Source organism: Phyllobates terribilis, unplaced genomic scaffold, assembly GCF_046119375.1.
Source record: "Phyllobates terribilis strain yellow unplaced genomic scaffold, ASM4611937v1 Scaffold_373__1_contigs__length_1865987, whole genome shotgun sequence".
Classification (NCBI taxonomy): domain Eukaryota; kingdom Metazoa; phylum Chordata; class Amphibia; order Anura; family Dendrobatidae; genus Phyllobates; species Phyllobates terribilis.
This window is the reverse complement of record NW_027363133.1, coordinates 1,134,011-1,151,727: the sequence shown is the minus strand read 5'-3', so window position 1 is coordinate 1,151,727 and position 17,717 is coordinate 1,134,011. Positions and strand designations below refer to the sequence as shown.

General features: G+C 48.5%; 1 protein-coding gene across 4 annotated transcripts in view; it reads right to left on the bottom strand.

Moving 5' to 3' along the window:
* LOC141223161 (myoferlin-like) overlaps positions 1–17,717 on the bottom strand; it is a 161,783-nt gene that overhangs the window by 41,293 nt on the left and 102,773 nt on the right. For all 4 annotated transcript variants that reach the window (XM_073666783.1, XM_073666785.1, XM_073666784.1 and 1 more), the window contains 7 exons: positions 15,660–15,737; positions 12,783–12,964; positions 12,528–12,686; positions 10,098–10,196; positions 9,796–9,957; positions 9,513–9,678; positions 7,103–7,179 (listed from right to left, as the gene is read on the bottom strand). In XM_073666783.1, coding sequence (XP_073522884.1) covers positions 7,103–7,179; positions 9,513–9,678; positions 9,796–9,957; positions 10,098–10,196; positions 12,528–12,686; positions 12,783–12,964; positions 15,660–15,737 — 923 coding nt within the window. The remainder of the gene's footprint in view (positions 1–7,102; positions 7,180–9,512; positions 9,679–9,795; positions 9,958–10,097; positions 10,197–12,527; positions 12,687–12,782; positions 12,965–15,659; positions 15,738–17,717) is intronic.

Here is a 17,717-nt window from a genome sequence, read left to right as displayed (position 1 = left end):
CGAGGGGCCTCCGGACCCTCAGGGCCAGGTTTATCCGGGTGAGTCGTGTGGAAGGCCCGAACTAATCGGTCTGCGTTAATATCCGACGCAGGAACCCACATCCTCTCCTCAGGACCATACCCCTTCCAATGAACCAGGTACTGAAGGGACCGGCGATTAAAGCGTGAATCAATGACCCTCGATACCTGGAACTCCAAGTTACCATTGACAACCACTGGAGGGGGAGGTAAAAGTGACGGTACCACCGGCGCCACATACCTCTTAAGCAATGATCTGTGAAACACGTTGTGAATTTTAAACGTAGGGGGAAGGTCAAGACGGAATGCCACCGGATTAATAACAGAACTGATTCTGTACGGACCGATGAACCTGGGACCCAGTTTCCAGGAGGGAACCTTAAGTTTAATATTCCTGGTAGACAACCATACCTGATCGTTCACACTTAGGTCCGGACCAGACACTCTCCTCCTATCAGCCATACGTTTGTATCGGTTCCCCATAGTATTCAGATTCTTCAGCACCCCTCTCCATACTGAAGCGAGAGATGAGGAAAATCGTTCCTCCTCCGGAACCCCCGAAGAGCCCCCCCTACTGAAAGTACAAAACTGGGGGTGAAAACCATATGCCCCAAAAAACGGGGACTTACCAGTGGACTCGCTTCGCCTATTATTGAGAGCAAACTCTGCCAGAGGTAGGAAAGAAGCCCAGTCCTCCTGGTTCTCTGACACAAAACACCGAAGATATGTCTCCAAGCTCTGGTTCATACGTTCCGTCTGACCATTGGTCTGAGGATGAAAAGCCGACGAGAATGACAAATGCATCCCCCGCCGTGCACAAAACGCCTTCCAGAACTTGGACACAAACTGAGACCCCCGATCAGACACCACCTCGGAGGGTACCCCGTGAAGCCTCACAATCTCCCCAATGAACACCTGCGCAAGAGTTTTAGCATTAGGGAGAGCCGGAAGAGCGATAAAATGTGCCATCTTGCTGAACCTGTCCACTACAACGAGTATGACCGTTTTACCCGAAGACGGAGGGAGGTCCGTAATAAAGTCCATAGACAGATGAGTCCAAGGACGCTCCGGGATCTTCAAAGGTAAGAGGGCCCCAGACGGACGGGTATGTGAGGTCTTAGAGCGCGCACAAACCCCACAGGACGCGACAAAAGTTACCACCTCTTTATGTAAGTTAGGCCACCAAAACCGACGCGAGAGGAGATCCACAGTTGCTTTACTCCCCGGGTGTCCTGCAAAAACTGAGTTATGGTGTGCCTCGATCACCTTTTGTCGCAACTGATCTGGAACGAACAGTCTCCCCGGAGGTCCAACAGGGGCGTCCCCCTGAGCCTCCAATATCTCCTCCTCCAGCTCAGAGCATACTGCCGAAACCACCACCCCCTCCTGAAGAACAGGAATCGGGTCGTCCGTATTCCCGGCCCCAGGGAAACTACGAGATAAGGCATCCGCCTTTACATTTTTAGACCCAGGACGATATGTAACGACGAAATTAAACCTGGTAAAAAACAATGACCACCTAGCTTGTCTGGGATTCAGACGTTTAGCGGACTCCAGATATAGCAGGTTCTTGTGATCGGTGATGACGGTGACCGGATGAACTGCCCCCTCCAAAAAATGGCGCCACTCCTCAAAAGCTAACTTAATGGCCAGGAGTTCCCTATTGCCGACATCGTAATTCCTCTCAGCGGACGACAATTTTTTAGAGAAAAAGGCGCACGGATGCCACTTACCAGGGGACGAACCCTGTGACAATACTGCTCCCACCCCTACCTCGGAAGCGTCTACCTCTACAAAGAATGGCTGAGACGCATCAGGTTGAATGAGTATGGGTGCCGAGGCAAAACATTTTTTCAAGGAGGAGAATGCTTGACAAGCCTTGTCAGACCACCTAGAAAAATCCGTCCCCTTTTTAGTCATGTCTGTGAGAGGCTTAACCACGGACGAGAAATTACGAATGAACTTCCGGTAATAGTTAGCAAACCCCAGGAAACGTTGTAGTGCCTTAAGATTCTCCGGCCGATCCCACTCAAGAACTGCCCGCACTTTCCCAGGGTCCATACGAAAACCGGACGCAGAAACCAGGAAGCCTAAAAACTGGAGTTCCTGTACGGCGAACACACACTTTTCCCACTTGGCATACAGTTTATTATCCCGCAAGATCTGTAACACCTGTCTAACGTGCTCCTGATGAGACACCAGATCCGGCGAGTAAATTAAGATATCATCCAGATATATGACAACAAACTGTCCCACCAGGTGGCGAAAAATATCATTAACAAAGTGTTGAAACACCGCCGGGGCATTAGTCAGACCGAATGGCATGACAAGGTTCTCATAATGCCCCTCCGGAGTGTTAAAAGCCGTCTTCCACTCATCCCCCTCCTTCATCCTAATCAAATTGTACGCCCCCCTGAGATCCAACTTAGAGAACCATTTGGCGCCCACGATCTGATTAAAGAGATCGGGAATAAGTGGGAGCGGATACGGATCTCGGACCGTAATCCGATTAAGTTCACGGAAATCCAGGCAAGGGCGTAGGCCTCCATCTTTCTTCTTAACAAAGAAGAACCCCGCGGCCACCGGTGAAGATGAAGGTCTAATATGCCCCTTAGCCAGACTTTCAGAAATATAATCCTTCATGGCCTGCCTCTCAGGACCAGAAAGGTTATACAACCTAGCTTTAGGTAACTTGGCCTCAGGGAGCAGTTTTACAGAACAGTCATACTCGCGATGAGGAGGTAGTTCCTGACACCCATTCTCCGAGAATACATCCTCAAAGTCTGCCAGAAATGGAGGTAAGACCCAAGGAGTAACCGCACCGATGACCGTGTTCATGCAGTTTTTATTACAGAATTTACTCCATTGGCTTATCTCTCTGGTTTGCCAATTAATAACAGGGTTATGCTTAGCTAACCAAGGAAGGCCCAACACTATAGGAGTGGGAAGACCCTCCAACACGTAGCAAGACAACAGTTCTTTATGTATTGCCCCCACTTGAAGTTTTACGCCATGCACAGCTTGCAAAAAACTTCCCTGACCGAGAGGCCTGGCATCGATCGAGAATATGGGGATGGGTTTAGCCAACTCACTCAATCGCATACCTTGAACCCGGGCAAACCGAGCATCAACCAGATTAGCCCCGGCCCCACTATCCAGAAGAACAGATATCCTCACAGTTCTCGTACCCACCACCACCTCCGCCGGTACGAGAAACTGAGACGAACCTAGGGACGAAATACCTACTCCCAGATTGCCGTCCACCACACAACCTGGGATCAACAGTTTTTTCGACGACTCTTTACTCAGCAAGGGGCGGGATGGACACCCCCCAATAAAATGTCCCTTTTTCCCGCAGAGGAAACACCTTCCTGTCTTATGGCGCACCACCGGTCCCCTTCCCCGAAATGATGTCCCTCCTAATTGCATAGGCTCCTCCGGACTGACCAGGGGAACCACCATATGAGGGGACCTTGTAAGAGGTGGAGACATTACAGGGGGTAGAGTTATCCCGCACCTCTCCCGAAGCCGTCTGTCAACGCGAATAGCAAGGGCCATAGCGGCCTCCAGTGACGCGGGAGAGTCATACTGTGCCAACACATCCTGTAATTTGTCGGATAAACCATGACAAAACTGGCTCCTAAGAGCCGGGTCATTCCACTGGGTGTCCGTGGCCCACCTACGGAACTCCGAACAGAATTCCTCCGCCGGACGATCTCCCTGCTGAATCCTACGTAACTTAGACTCAGCAAGGGAGATCCGATCTGGGTCATCATATACGAGTCCCAAAGCAGCGAAAAACCTATCCACTGACTGGAGAACTGGGGAGCTAGGGGGAAGAGAGAACGCCCAAGATTGTGGGTCCCCTTGTAGGAGCGAGATGACAATTCCCACCCTTTGTTCTTCACTGCCCGATGACCGAGGCCGCAGCCGAAAGTACAATTTGCATGCCTCCCGGAAAACAAAAAACTTGTCCCGCCCCCCAGTGAACCTGTCAGGGAGAGCTACTTTAGGTTCTGGTCCGGCTTGCTCCAGAGGATGCAAAACCTTGGACCTAACGTCCGCCAGCCCCATGGACAAACTCTGCAACTGCTGAGCTAGACCGGCTACTGGATCCATGGTAGCTGGAGAAAAACTAAGTGGGTCGGTGAAAATGTCACACTGTCACAAAATACTGGAGGTAGGGGGCCTAAGCTGACCCTAAGCTGGGGCCCTGACTAATCCCTCATCCTGGAGGTACTGTTAAAGGTACAGAGGTCCAGGCCGCCAGCGTAACCCCTACCTCCTGAGGATCCCTGCACCACAGTAATCTAGTCCTGAGAAGGACCCCGATCACAACAATTGGGAACCAGCAATAATATGCCCACACACAGTATTTAGACGAACGAGACAGTACAAGGGAAAAACCAAAACCACCTTGCATACAACTTCAACAAAACTACAACAGAGGGAACACCAACGGGAAAGGAGATAAATGATAAAGCGAGGAAAGGGAAATAACACTTTCAAATACACTTATCTCAGCAACTCCAAACACCACGATCCGCTCTGTAAGTCTGAATGAAAAGCTTTCACCGACACCTCACAAACAGACCTGCAGGAATATAAAGGAGTCTCACTAACGAAGCATTGAATGCAGCTGGGCGAGGCTGGACCTCAGCTAGCCCAGAGAGAGAGAGAATTAACTCCTTCACTGCCGAGAAAACACAAAGCACCAACAAGTCAGCTGCGAGAAGTCAGGCTGTGTACTCGTGACGATCTTCGTGGCAACACACCCGTGACATGTGGGTAGCAAGTGTTTTTCTTGGAATGCTGTGTTTTTTTGCCGCCATGCATAACGCCTTTTTGTATGACCAAACAACTCAATCTTGGTTTCATCAGTCCACAGGACCTTCTTCCAAAAAGAAATTGGCTTCTCCAAATGTGCTTTTGCATATCTCAGCCGACTCTGTTTGTGGCGTGCTTGCAGAAACGGCTTCTTTCGCATCACTCTCCCATACAGCTTCTCCTTTTGCAAAGTGCGTTGTATAGTTGACCGATGCACAGTGACACCATCTGCAGCAAGTTGATGCTGCAGCTCTCTGGAGGTGGTCTGAGGATTGTCTTTGACTGATCTCACCATTCTTCTTCTCTGCCTTTCTGATGTTTTTCTTGGCCTGCCACTTCTGGCCTTAACAAGAACTGTCCCTGTGTTCTTCCATTTCCTTACTATGTTCCTCACAGTGGAAACTGACAGGTTAAATCTCTGAGACAGCTTTTTGTATCCTTCCCCTGAACAACTATGTTGAATAATCTTTGTTTTCAGATCATTTGACAGTTGTTTTGAGGAGCCCATGATGCCACTCTTCAGAGGAGATTCAAACAGGAGAACAACTTGCAAGTGGCCACTTTAAGTAGCTTTTCTCATGATTGCATACACCTAGCTATGAAGTTCAAAGCTCAATGAGGTTACAAAACCAAAAAAAGTGCTTTAGTAAGTCAGTAAAAAGTAGGTAGGAGTATTTAAAACAAGAAAATGATAAGGGTGCCCATACTTATGCACCTGTCATATTTTGTTTGAATGCAGATTGCACATTTTCTGTTAGTACAATAAACCTCATTTCAAGGCAGAAACATTACTGTGTCCAACACTTATTACATATATCAACCTGAAATAGCTGTTGCAAAAACACCAATTTTTATAAAACATTAAGCTTAAGATCAATAGGGGTGCCCAAACTTTTTCAAATAACATACTATATATATATATATATATATATATATATATATATATATATATATATATATATATATATATATATATATATATATATATATATATATATTTACCCATACATATAGTGATATTAACAAAAAGAAGAAAAGATGAATTTAACATGAAAACCTGATTTAAACAAAAGGGTGTTTTCTAATGACTCATTCCCTTTAAAAAGCCATCTCCAAATAATAGGAACCTTACAACCTGCATGTGACCATCATGAATGTGTTTCCAGCACTATGTGTACTGTACCATTCATGAACCAGACACCAACGCAAAAGCCAGGCTGGATACATTTTAGACTAAGGCGCTTGATATATTAGCATGGTGCAAATAAGAAAGGTACGTGATGTATATTGTAAGACCAGACTAAAGAGGGCAATTCTAGCAGTTTCCAGGTTTGTTACAAGCAGGCTGCAGAAAACAGCAGCTCCATTGGTCACACTTCTTCAATGGTGTCTCGCCCGATTGCCAGGGTGCTTTTCATTCCACCACTACATTAATCTTCATTAGACCAATGAAGCTGCAAAAACCATATAGTGAAGGTGCAATCCGGGGTGACATCTGCAGCATAATGGATTTTCCGCTGCAAGATTTTAGGACCAGGTCTCCTTTTTATTGTATGGAATGGGAAGTGGAGAGGTGATGGACACTATGTGACCTCATCGGCCCACACTAAAATGTATAGTAAGCTATATGGGAAGTCAGTGCACAGAAAAGCCCTCAAACCCATGATAGGATGACAGACAGACACAGAGGGACGGACGCTTGTGGACGTTACTACCTTTTCTGGCCTGCCCTTTTTGAGGTGAAACAGATCCCACTTGTCTTGCTGCTGTAGAAGAATGGCAGCAAGATGATAAGTGCACGGTATAGTACGAGGAGGAGAGGTCGTGAACGCTTAGCTTTAGTGACGCAGGGTTTGTACGGTTAGCGGTATATGGGATGGGGTCAGAGTTAATATACACAGAGACGGCAGTGAAGGTTGGGGGGAAATTGGATAACTAAGGACACCATAGGCGTAAATGTAGTAATTAGAGTTTGGGTTTTCGTCTACCAATGTAAGTCCTGAGGTTACAACACATGAACAGCCCTATTGGCAGCACAGGACGGGTTGGTGTTGGGAATAAGTAGGACCGCGCGTTATGGGGACCACTGCTCCAGACATTTGGGAAGGTTTGGTGCTCAGAAGCAAAAAAAAAAAAAAAAAAAGCAGTGTGCAGTGAACGGACTGGGAAACAGACACAGTTATTCATCTATTAACCAACATTGACACAGATCATGCAAAAACAGAAGCGGAAGCGGAGCCGAGCAGAGCAGATATTACCTGAGAGGCCAGCAACGGTTTGGTGTCATCCATATCTATGACTACATCACGAGGAGCGGAAGATGCCAGGAGCGCCACTGAAAGATCGTGAGGATTTAATACAGAATTAAAAGGATAGATTATGTATCCGCTGGTAGAACAGCAAAGGTTACATTGCTGGGGGACCCAACAATTAGTAGTATGAGGGTCTCCAGACTTCATGCTAGGTAATAAATATTAGATTGCTGGGGGCCGCACCGATCACTATAGGGGTCTCTATTCCTTAGGTTAGGTAATAAATGTTAAATCATTGGAAGCACCATTGATTACTAGTGTGGGGGCCTTAGTCCATGGAAGAAAAGAAATATTAGATACCAGGGACTGCAACGATCACTAGTATGGACACCAAGTCCAGGGGGGAGGGAGTAAATATGAGATACCGTGGGCTGCATGGATTATGGGAGACTCAAGGCAACAGGTTAGGTGGCTGCAATTATCACCAATTTAAATGTCTAAGCCACAGTATAGATCACACATGTCAATCTCTGGCCCTTAGGGTGATTATATTTGGCCCGTGACACCGGGGGCTATGTGGGGCCCATTATCCTGTATGGAGGACTATGTGGGGCCCATTATCCTGTATGGAGGACTACGTGGGGCCCATTATCCTGTATGGAGGACTACGTGGGGCCCATTATCCTGTATGGAGGACTACGTGGGGCCCATTATCCTGTATGGAGCACTACGTGGGGCCCATTATCCTGTATGGAGCACTACGTGGGGCCCATTATCCTGTATGGAGCACTACGTGGGGCCCATTATCCTGTATGGAGCACTATGTGGGGCCCATTATCCTGTATGGAGCACTATGTGGGGCCCATTATCCTGTATGGAGCACTATGTGGGGCCCATTATCCTGTATGGAGCACTATGTGGGGCCCATTATCCTGTATGGAGCACTATGTGGGGCCCATTATCCTGTATGGAGCACTATGTGGGGCCCATTATCCTGTATGGAGGACTATGTGGGGCCCATTATCCTGTATGGAGGACTATGTGGGGCCCATTATCCTGTATGGAGGACTATGTGGGGCCCATTATCCTGTATGGAGGACTATGTGGGGCCCATTATCCTGTATGGAGGACTATGTGGGGCCCATTATCCTGTATGGAGGACTATGTGGGGCCCATTATCCTGTATGGAGGACTATGTGGGGCCCATTATCCTGTATGGAGCACTATGTGGGGCCCATTATCCTGTATGGAGCACTATGTGGGGCCCATTATCCTGTATGGAGGACTATGTGGGGCCCATTATCCTGTATGGAGGACTATGTGGGGCCCATTATCCTGTATGGAGGACTATGTGGGGCCCATTATCCTGTATGGAGGACTATGTGGGGCCCATTATCCTGTATGGAGGACTATGTGGGGCCCATTATCCTGTATGGAGGACTATGTGGGGCCCATTATCCTGTATGGAGGTCTATGTGGGCATCATTATCCTGTATGGAGGTCTGTGTGGGCATCATTATACTGTATGGAGGTCTGTGTGGGCATCATACTGTGATTGGTCACCATACTTTGCTGGGGGGGGGGGGGGTCATCGAGGTCGATCATACCGTGCGTGTGGAAGGTACTGTACAGGAATACACTGTGGGGTATCATTGTGTTTGAGGGACACTTTTGTTGGCATCATACTTAATTATCTGTATTATTTATCAATTCAAGGTTTTTAATCCATTGTTATTACATATTTAAATTAGGCCATTGGGCCATATGCTTTTTACTGCTCTTACATAACATTATATTATTCCACTATGCCCCATTTATGATAATGTGCTACTTTTATTCTAAGATCTATTAAAATGTACTTTGTACGTGGGACAACCCCTTTAAGTTGGTTTCCTTATGAAAAGCTTCATCACTATATTTCATAAAGAAAAACTTCCTCAATTGTCGACATTTTTTTTTTAATAAATATCAAGGTTGGCAGGTGACTTTGTCCAAGCTTTTAATTTTGGTCTTCTGTGTATTGGAGTTCGACATCCCCAGTGTGATTACAAGGGATTTATCATTCATCATTATGAGAATCCTAAATCCCCATTTTACCCCCCCCCCCAGCATAACTGTGGTGCTGAGGAGACATTATGGGGAATCTCTGCCCTTATTTTGCAAACTATCTCTCTATGGGAGTTACTGAACCAGCTGGGCAAGTGATGCTACATACAAAGCTCTTCCCATGATGGTCCTGATGAAGACTAATGAGGGAGTGAAGACCCCATTGTATAGTCCAGTCACTACAGTATTATTAAGATAATCACACAGGATACCACTCAGCATATGGCTGGCAGAACAATATGAAAATATATTTTTTTCCGAGAAATAAATTAATAATATATAAACCCCCAAACAATCTTCGAGTCCGCACCTTTTAGTTCAGCGGCGTCATCCATTCTTGCAGCATATGGATCACACCGGAAGTGTTCGAGGGTGTCGATTGTACACTGCCCCACCACTGGTTTCCTCCCAAAGGGCCGATTATCGATCACTTTAATGATGATGGGGGGCACATACATTTCTTCTTTTGGCAAAAGCTACAAAAAAAACAAACAAATCTATTACAATAGAAACACAGTTCCTTCATATTCGCCATGACTGTACACATTGTGCTGGTTGAGGGGTGCGCAGATATTATCCTTTTCCTGGCTTACCACTCTCATGAAAAGGACAGAACTTAAGAAGTTGGGGGTCTTCTTGAGGTTCTTGATGACGGCAGACTGAACGATTTCGCCGCCACACTCCACAATTAGGCTGGGGGATGTGACTGAGGCCATCTGGTAACTCTTCATGTTGCGTAATCCCCAAGTGAGGATCTATAGTGTGAGATATTTATGTAAGTGAAAGTACAAAGTCACAGAAATAGAATGATATAATGTAGAGAAATTTCATATCGTTATAGGATAAGAGAGAATTAACAATTGGCTTACGAAAGATACACTGAAGAGCAGCCTACCTCAATGGCCGTGAGCTGGACCACCGGTCGGATGCCCTGCGGTACCATGTAGAGTTTTGGAGCTCGCTGAGATGGCAGTATTGGCAGGTTTGAACCATCCTAAAGAAGTAGAAAAAAAATATTATATGGACTGCTGCTCATGTTGTGGGGAGGGCTGCTGTGAGGCCATTACGGTGCGCTGCGCCCCTGCCTGGCCGGTGATCTACCCTTAAGTACCCTTACTGTGCCAGGGAGATCACCGGCCGGCGTCCCCGCAGCTTCCGGTACCTCCCCCGAAAATTACATCCGGGGGTCAGAGGTCCCGGCGCACGTCATCGGGGAGCGACTTCCGGTTTTGTCACTTGCGGTCGCGCCCCGTGACGTCACATCCAGGACGCGGGGTTTGCCGGCTACCATGCTGTGTAGGCGCCGCAAACCCCCGCCCGCACGCGGGGAGGCCACATGTCGGCGCCTCCCGCGGCGCTTCCAGGAACCACGGGACAGGCCGCAGCAGAGACTGTGCCCGGCCACCACCGACCGGCCCCGGCAAGCTTGAACTTGCTGCTGTCGCCGCCGACGAGAAGGAAGGTCACCCATCAAGGACAGGAAACCACTGAGGCAGAGAGGCACTGCCCTTTTTATCTTGAAGGTTTCCGGTCCTTGAAAGGCGGATCCCCTCTCTCGTTGTGCCGTCATGGGTGACAGAAAAATTAGGCCTGTGTTGTTCGTACAGAGGCACAATGATTGGATTAATTATGTTATTCAAGTAGTAGGGGCTTGTCACAACGTGTAGGGCAGTTCTGTATTGAGTAGACACCTGCCCATGCTACCACTACCACCAAAGGCTTTTCTGGTGGCTGCTGCATAGCCCTCTCCTTGATGTTTCCAACATCGTTGGCATTATTTCTACTAAGCGTGAATCGACTTTAATCAGTGAACAGCACTGAGGCCCACAGGTCCCTCGTCCAGAGTAGATGCTCTCTGGCCCATACAAGACGACGAAGCCTGTGCCTTGTGATGGGGTCAGGTACCCTTGCAGGTTATCTAACACGCTGACCACTCTGATGTAAACGTTTTCGAATGGTCTGACGTGACACTTGGGTGCTTGGAGTTGTGTGGCATTCACCATCCGGTTCTGAGGGGCATTGCGCACTATGAAGCGGTCATCAGTATAGAATGTGGCCAAAGGAGGTCCACTTCTCTGCCTTTCTGTGACTCTTCCAGTCTCTCTGTATCTCTGTTGCACCCTGCTGATGAAACTCTAAGCTCAGTGGTCACTTCCGTCTGAGAACATCCTGCTTGAAGCCTCGCAATGACAAGGTACTGGTGTCGTCTTGGTCTCATGTCAAAATGTGAACAGCATGATGATTAGGACTGTTTAATACCAATTCTAATTGACCCTGAAATTTATTGGGTGATTCATGGATCAAACACCTGTTGTGAATTCTTGCTATTAAGCTCCTTGTTGGAGAACAGCAAGTTGCGCAAAAAGTACTGAAACATTGAGCAGTTGGACATGTGCCTTCAAAAGTTTAGAGAAGGTCACATTAAGTTCAACTGAAACTCATTGCATCAAGAATGGACATTGGAAAAGGCCACAAATACAACTTGTGACCTACATAACCCTAACGTGGCAGCCCCTAATATTTTTTATGTGCCGGTTGGGCATGTACCTCAGGAGCTGAGTGCCAGGGGGTTGCCAAAACACCTTGTTTAAATGCAGGGTTAGGACAGCAAACCCCAGGTGGTAGAAAACCTAAGATGACTCTGCTATTCTCAATATAGGAAAGGGTTCTTTGCAGTAAGTGTGGTTGAAATTATACCAACCAAGATAAAAAGGCAAGTTAAAAAATAATAAGAATGAGAAAAAAAATTAATAAAAGAATAAATAAATAAATTAGTAGACGTTATTAACTTGGAAACAGGGAAAATATCTAACTAATTTCTAATCGATTTTTTTTATGGGGGTCACAGTACGCTTCTGTCTACCACACCATCAGGTGTTCAAGCATAGGGCTGTAGGTTTTCTTCTTCCTCTTTCTGGAACAAAAAGCAATTTTAAACTTCACAGAATGAGTCATTTTTTTGGTCTAAGTAAAGTAGAATTCAGATGTACGGACCGACCACAATTCTCCTGACCCAATCTCATCAGCCTCATATATATGCCTAGGAGGCTGTGGAATTTTCTTGGAAGACCTGCGGTCGGTCCGTACGTCATGGTCAATAGAAATTAAAATGTGAATGCATCTTGATATCTTTCACAACAAAAAATGATCGGATTGAAAAAAAAATAAAGTAAAATACAAAAAAAAAAAACCTCTAAAATTGCTTGATATGGCCAGATAATACAAAGATTGTGCCCAGGCACGGTGCTGTACCGCTTCGTAGGCTGGAGCCACACAAGTTCAGGCAGTACAGAAAAGGAATTGTATTTTATCATATTAACGAGACCTTGTCACGCAGAATAAGTTCGGCCGCCACCAGGATGTCGCCGCAGTTTTTTTCAGCATTCATCACAGGATACCATAGGAGTTTCGGGGTGATGTCTATTCCAGAATTCAGCTTCACTATAGGTGAGCACAGGCTTCTGCCTAAAAATTCATCTTTCCCCTAAAAAAAACAGAATATATAAAGAATAAATCCTACATGGTAAAAACAAGAATTAGATCAGACGTTGTATGTTCTATCAGCATGGTACATACTTACCACTTGGTCGCTGTCAAATATTTCAATGACCACATTGGGCGGGTTATGTGCGACTGCCAGTGGATCGCCGAAGATTTCAACTTCATTGAATATTAGCGTTTGGTCCCATGTCGGGTTCAGGGTACAGTGGATTATCTCTGTGGTTTTACTGCGATGAAGGAATGATACATGTGCGTAGGGGTCTGTGATGAAACACAGTCTGGGTTAGTATGTATGGGAGGGAGCCACATCAAGTCCACGAAAGCCATGACCAGACACCAGAAGAAAACAGAGGACCGTGACCGTTTCACCACACGGAGACCATGTCTTGTTTAAAAACACCCTAACTGGTGTGACCAGAAATTGTATTATTTAAGCCAGGGCTAGGATAGAAATATGTAGGGAGACAGACTGCGCCAGAGCAAGGGGGGGTGCGAGAGACGGAGACAGACTGCGCCAGAGCAAGGGGGGGGCGCGAGAGACGGAGACAGACTGGGCCAGAGCAAGGGGGGGCGCGCGAGACTGAGACAGACTGGGCCGGACAGAGCAAGGGGGGGGCGCGAGAGACAGACAGACTGCGCCAGAGCAAGGGGGGGCGCGAGAGACGGAGACAGACTGGGCCAGAGCAAGGGGGGGCGCGAGAGACTGAGACAGACCGGGCCAGAGCAAGGGGGGGCGCGAGAGACTGAGACAGACTGGGCCAGAGCAAGGGGGGGCGCGCGAGACTGAGACAGACTGCGCCAGAGCAAGGGGGGGCGCGACAGACTGAGACAGACTGCGCCAGAGCAAGGGGGGGCGCGACAGACTGAGACAGACTGGGCCAGAGCAAGGGGGGGGCGCGAGAGACTGAGACAGACTGCGCCAGAGCAAGGGGGGGCGCGACAGACTGAGACAGACTGGGCCAGAGCAAGGGGGGGCGCGAGAGACAGAGACAGACTGCGCCAGAGCAAGGGGGGGCGCGAGAGACTGAGACAGACTGGGCCAGACAGAGCAAGGGGGGCACGAGAGACTGAGACAGACTGCGCCAGAGCAAGGGGGGGGTGCGAGAGACGGAGACAGACTGGGCCAGAGCAAGGGGGGGCGCGCGAGACTGAGACAGACTGGGCCAGACAGAGCAAGGGGGGGGCGCGAGAGACAGACAGACTGCGCCAGAGCAAGGGGGGGCGCGAGAGACGGAGACAGACTGGGCCAGAGCAAGGGGGGGCGCGAGAGACTGAGACAGACCGGGCCAGAGCAAGGGGGGGCGCGAGAGACTGAGACAGACTGGGCCAGAGCAAGGGGGGGCGCGAGAGACTGAGACAGACCGGGCCAGAGCAAGGGGGGGCGCGCGAGACTGAGACAGACCGGGCCAGAGCAAGGGGGGCGTGAGAGACGGATACAGACTGGGCCAGAGCAAGGGGGGCGCGACAGACTGGACCAGAGCAAGGGGGGGTGCGCGAGACTGAGACAGACTGGACCAGAGCAAGGGGGGCGCGAGAGACGGAGACAGACTGGGCCAGAGCAAGGGGGGCGCGAGAGACTGAGACAGACTGGGCCAGAGCAAGGGGGGGGGCGCGAGAGACTGAGAGACTGGGCCAGAGCAAGGGGGGCGCGAGAGACTGGGCCAGAGCAAGGGGGGGGGCGCGAGAGACTGAGACAGACTGGGCCAGAGCAAGGGGGGCGCGAGAGACGGAGACAGACTGGGCCAGAGCAAGGGGGGCGCGAGAGACTGGGCCAGAGCAAGGGGGGGGGGGGCGCGAGAGACTGAGACAGACTGGGCCAGAGCAAGGGGGGCGCGAGAGACAGAGACAGACTGCGCCAGAGCAAGGGGGGGCGCGAGAGACTGAGACAGACTGGGCCAGACAGAGCAAGGGGGGCACGAGAGACAGAGACAGACTGCGCCAGAGCAAGGGGGGGCGCGAGAGACGGAGACAGACTGGGCCAGAGCAAGGGGGGGCGCGAGAGACTGAGACAGACTGGGCCAGAGCAAGGGGGGGGGCGCGAGAGACTGAGACAGACTGGGCCAGAGCAAGGGGGGCGCGAGAGACGGAGACAGACTGGGCCAGAGCAAGGGGGGCGTGAGAGACTGGGCCAGAGCAAGGGGGGGGGGGGCGCGAGAGACTGAGACAGACTGGGCCAGAGCAAGGGGGGCGCGAGAGACAGAGACAGACTGCGCCAGAGCAAGGGGGGGCGCGAGAGACAGACAGACTGGGCCAGACAGAGCAAGGGGGGCACGAGAGACAGAGACAGACTGCGCCAGAGCAAGGGGGGGCGCGAGAGACGGAGACAGACTGGGCCAGAGCAAGGGGGGGCGCGAGAGACTGAGACAGACTGGGCCAGAGCAAGGGGGGCGCGAGAGACTGAGACAGACTGCGCCAGAGCAAGGGGGAGCGCGAGAGACTGAGACAGACTGGGCCAGACAGAGCAAGGGGGGCACGAGAGACGGAGACAGACTGCGCCAGAGCAAGGGGGGGGCGCGAGAGACGGAGACAGACTGGGCCAGAGCAAGGGGGGGCGCGCGAGACTGAGACAGACTGGGCCAGAGAAAGGGGGGCGCGACACAGACAGACTGGGCCAGAGCAAGGGGAGACAGGCGGGGTTGAGCGAGAGGCAGAGAAGGCAGGCAGGGCAGAGCAAGAGGAGCTTGAATCAAAAAGTGGAGATGGGCCAGAAAAATGAAGTATAAATGATAAGGCAAGGAGATGTTACAAAAATGTTCCCAAGGTCTCATTGAAAATAAACATGATATTGCTCAGAGATGTAGCTTTAAGCTCCTGGGCTTCAATGGAAAATCTGTGTCAGAGCCCCAACTTACCATGTGTCGGTCTTCTAATGTGGCGGAGGTGCATTTTGTCCGCCTCATATACTACTTCATCACACAATAAAGCTACACCCCAGATTATAGTTTAATGCACTCACCGGAGAAGCTATCCTTATCCATGGGAGTGAGAGTTCGAGCTTGATACAGATAGCAGCGAAGATGATAGGTGAAGACTCCTATAAAATAAGAAAGAGGCCTCCGATGTAAGAAGTAAGTTAGGAAGAGTTTACAATGATATTGTGAGATCAAATTATATAACAGTATATATCAAAGAAGTTCCAGACAGAGATCACAGTTTTCAGCGCCCCAAACTTTCTACATTTACCAAGGTCATAATATCAGAATTTATTGACTTGCATGGGGCTGACTGGTCAGATTTGGATTAGGATTAGGCAGGGTTGGTTTTAGATATGATCAATTCTTTAAGGCGCCCATATACTTTAGACAGTTGTCAGGTGAAAGCCTCCTCCATACACATGAATGCTTGGCATAGCAGAAAATTCATGTGTTCTCTATGGGGAGAGTGGAGCAAGTCTATGCCAGACATGTCTAGCAGGAAAACAAAACGCTCAGAACTCAAACTTCAGTTCTTGGGGAGAGTCGGGAGCCCCCCAAACACATTAACTGCTCAACCGATAGCACCAAAATTGGCGGATTTGATTGATTTTAACCCCTTTACCCCCGAGGGTGGTTTGCACGTTAATGACCAGGCCAATTTTTACAATTCTGACCACTGTCACTTTATGAGGTAATTACTCTGGAACGCTTCAACGGATCCCCCTGATTCGGAGATTGTTTTTTCGTGACATATTGTACTTCATGATTGTGGTAAAATTTCTTCGATATCACTTGCGTTTATTTGTGAAAAAAATGGAAATTTGGTGAAAATTTTGAAAATTTTGCAATTTTCAAAATTTGAATTTTCATGCCCTTTAATCAGAGATATATATCACACAAAATAGTTAATAAATAACATTTCCCACATGTCTACTTTACATCAACACAATTTTGGAACCAAAATTTTTTTTTGTTAGGGAGCTATAAGGGTTAAAAGTTGACCGGCGATTTCTCATTTTTCCAACAAAATTTACAAAACCATTTTTTTAGGGACCACATCATATTTGAAGTCACTGAGAGGTCTTTATGACAGAAAATACCCAAAAGTGACACCATTCTAAAAACTGCACCCCTCAAGGTGCTCAAAACCACATTCAAGAACTTTATTAACCCTTCAGGTGCTTCACAGGAATTTTTGGAATGTGGAAGAAAAAAATGAACATTTAACTTTTTTCACAAAAATGTTACTTTAGACCCAATTTTTTTTATTTTCACAAGGGTAACAGGAAAAAATGGACCCCAAAATTTGTTGTGCAATTTCCCCTGGGCATGTAGGGAAAAAACACTGTTTGGGCGCACGGCAGGGCTCGGAAGGGAAGGAGCGCCATTTGACTTTTTGATTGTAAAATTTGCTTGAATAATTAGCGGACGCCATGTTGCGTTTGGAGAGCTCCTGTGTGCCTAAACATTGGAGCTCCCCCACAAGTGACCCCATTTTTGGAAACTAGACCACCCAAGGCACATATCTAGCTGCATAGTGAGCACTTGGAACCCCCAGGTGCTTCACAAATTAATTTGTAAAAATGAAAGTGTTTTTTTTTTTCCACTTTTTCATTTTTACAAATCAATTTGTGAAGCACCTGGGGGTTTATTTGGGGCTCTCCAAACGCAACATGGCTCCGCTAACAATTTGAGCCGATTTTCCATTCAATTTGTTAGCGGACACCATGTCGCGTTTGGAGAGCCCCTGATGTGCCTAAACAGTGGAGCTCCCCCACAAGTGACCCCATTTTGGAAGCTATACCCCTCAAGGATTTTATTAAGGGGTATAGTGAACATTTTGAACCCAGAGGTACGACACAATTTGTTTACATTAGGTCATCATATTGAATAAGTTGTCATTAGTCTTGAGCGCAAGTGCTCGCTACTTGAGTTTGCATCGGGTACTCCGGTATGTACCATGTACTGCGTGTGCTCGAGTGACATGCTCGAGACCCTGCCCCGCATGTTTCACGGTTATTAGACACCCAAAAAAAGACATGCGGGGATCGCTCGTGCATGGCAGGCAATCCCCGCAAAGTTTTTTTGGCCGCGAAGCA